The sequence below is a fragment of the Condylura cristata genome, unplaced genomic scaffold, assembly GCF_000260355.1.
Source record: "Condylura cristata isolate star-nosed mole 26May11 unplaced genomic scaffold, ConCri1.0 scaffold00042, whole genome shotgun sequence".
In the NCBI taxonomy this organism is placed as follows: domain Eukaryota; kingdom Metazoa; phylum Chordata; class Mammalia; order Eulipotyphla; family Talpidae; genus Condylura; species Condylura cristata.
Genome location: NW_004567143.1, coordinates 4,003,655 through 4,004,983, shown reverse-complemented (window position 1 = coordinate 4,004,983; position 1,329 = coordinate 4,003,655). Strand labels below are relative to the sequence as shown.

General features: G+C 69.1%; 1 protein-coding gene across 1 annotated transcript in view; it reads left to right on the top strand.

Annotated features, from left to right (window-relative positions):
- The window catches only part of RARRES2 (retinoic acid receptor responder (tazarotene induced) 2), a 2,970-nt gene that overhangs the window by 980 nt on the left and 661 nt on the right, over positions 1-1,329 (top strand). The window contains exons 2-3 of the mRNA XM_012733854.1: positions 305-495; positions 614-728. Coding sequence (XP_012589308.1) covers positions 322-495; positions 614-728 — 289 coding nt within the window. The 5' untranslated portion in view covers positions 305-321. The remainder of the gene's footprint in view (positions 1-304; positions 496-613; positions 729-1,329) is intronic.

Here is a 1,329-nt window from a genome sequence, read left to right as displayed (position 1 = left end):
CTGCTGCCTGTCCCCTCCTGCAGCAGGCTAGGGGACCGGAGGGGATGCCGACCAGGAGAGGCTGCACAGGGCACAGAGAGGGGCTCTGGGGGTGGTGGGCAGGTGGAGAGAGTGCCCAAAATAGGGGGGCAGGCATGAGGTGGGCAACAGCACAAGGCCAGCCCTGGGCCCAGCCGGGCCTGGGGAACAGGGGGCCGGGGAGAGGGGTGCCAGGGACCGGGGAATACCAGGGCCTGCTCCTGCCCCCCGCCCCGCCTCTGCCTGGAGGGAGGCCCCGGAGCTGAGCCCTGCACACCCTGGGCAGGTGACCAAGGCGCCGCCATGTGGCAGCTGCTGCTCCCGCTGGCCCTGTGGCTGGGCGCGGCAGGCTGGGGCCGGGCAGAGCTCACCGACCCCCAGCGCCGGGGCCTGCAGGTGGCCCTGGAGGAATTCCACAAGCACAACTCAGTGCAGTGGGCCTTCCGGGAGACCGGCGTGGACAAGGCCACGGACACAGTGAGTGGGGGCAGGAGCCCGGGGCCCCGAGCGGCAGCCTGCTCCCCGAGGGAGGGAGGCGGCCCCCGCCCGCCCGCCCAGCTGGCTGCCGGTGTCTGTGTGTCTGTGCCCGCCGCAGCCCTCCCCAGCGGGGACCTTCGTGAGGCTGGAGTTCCAGCTCCAGCAGACGAGCTGCCGCAGGAAGGACTGGAAGAAGGCCGAGTGCAAGCTGAAGCCCAATGGGGTGAGTGCATGTGGGGGTGCTCGCCTGCATGATGGGAACGTGTCCGGGGCTTGGTGTGAAGCCCCTGGGGAGCCTGAGCCGGAGCGGCTCCCAGGACGCTCTTCCCGGGCTGGGTTTTCCCACCCAAACTCCACCCTCCCCCTCAGGCTCCCAGGGGAAGAGGCCCGAGGAGGGGGCCCCTGGCCTGGTGCACGCCCCACATTCTGGGCCCCCAAGTGGAGGCAGCCAGCGGGCTGGTGCACATGGCGCTGGCCTTATGGGCCGGCTGGACAGGGTGCTGCCATGGCCCTGGCCAGCAGTGTGGATATAGGGCTGGACACCGTGGGGTCTCCCTCCATCTGCTGGAGGGGGGACACTAACAGGCTCCCCAAACTTGTGCTGCTGGAACCTTTGTGTTCAAACCCCATTTACAAGAAAAGTAAATATAATAGCACGTGGCTTGTCAGGTGGGGGGCCCTGGGGACAGGCCAGCCCCCCACCCCCACGTGCACACATGCTCACTGCTCGCCCCCATGTCCTGTCCCGGGGGCTGTCTGACGCCAAGAGGCCTGCTCCACCCTGGTCTCTGCACCTGGGCTAACGGGACGCCCCACTGCGGCTTGCACCCCCCC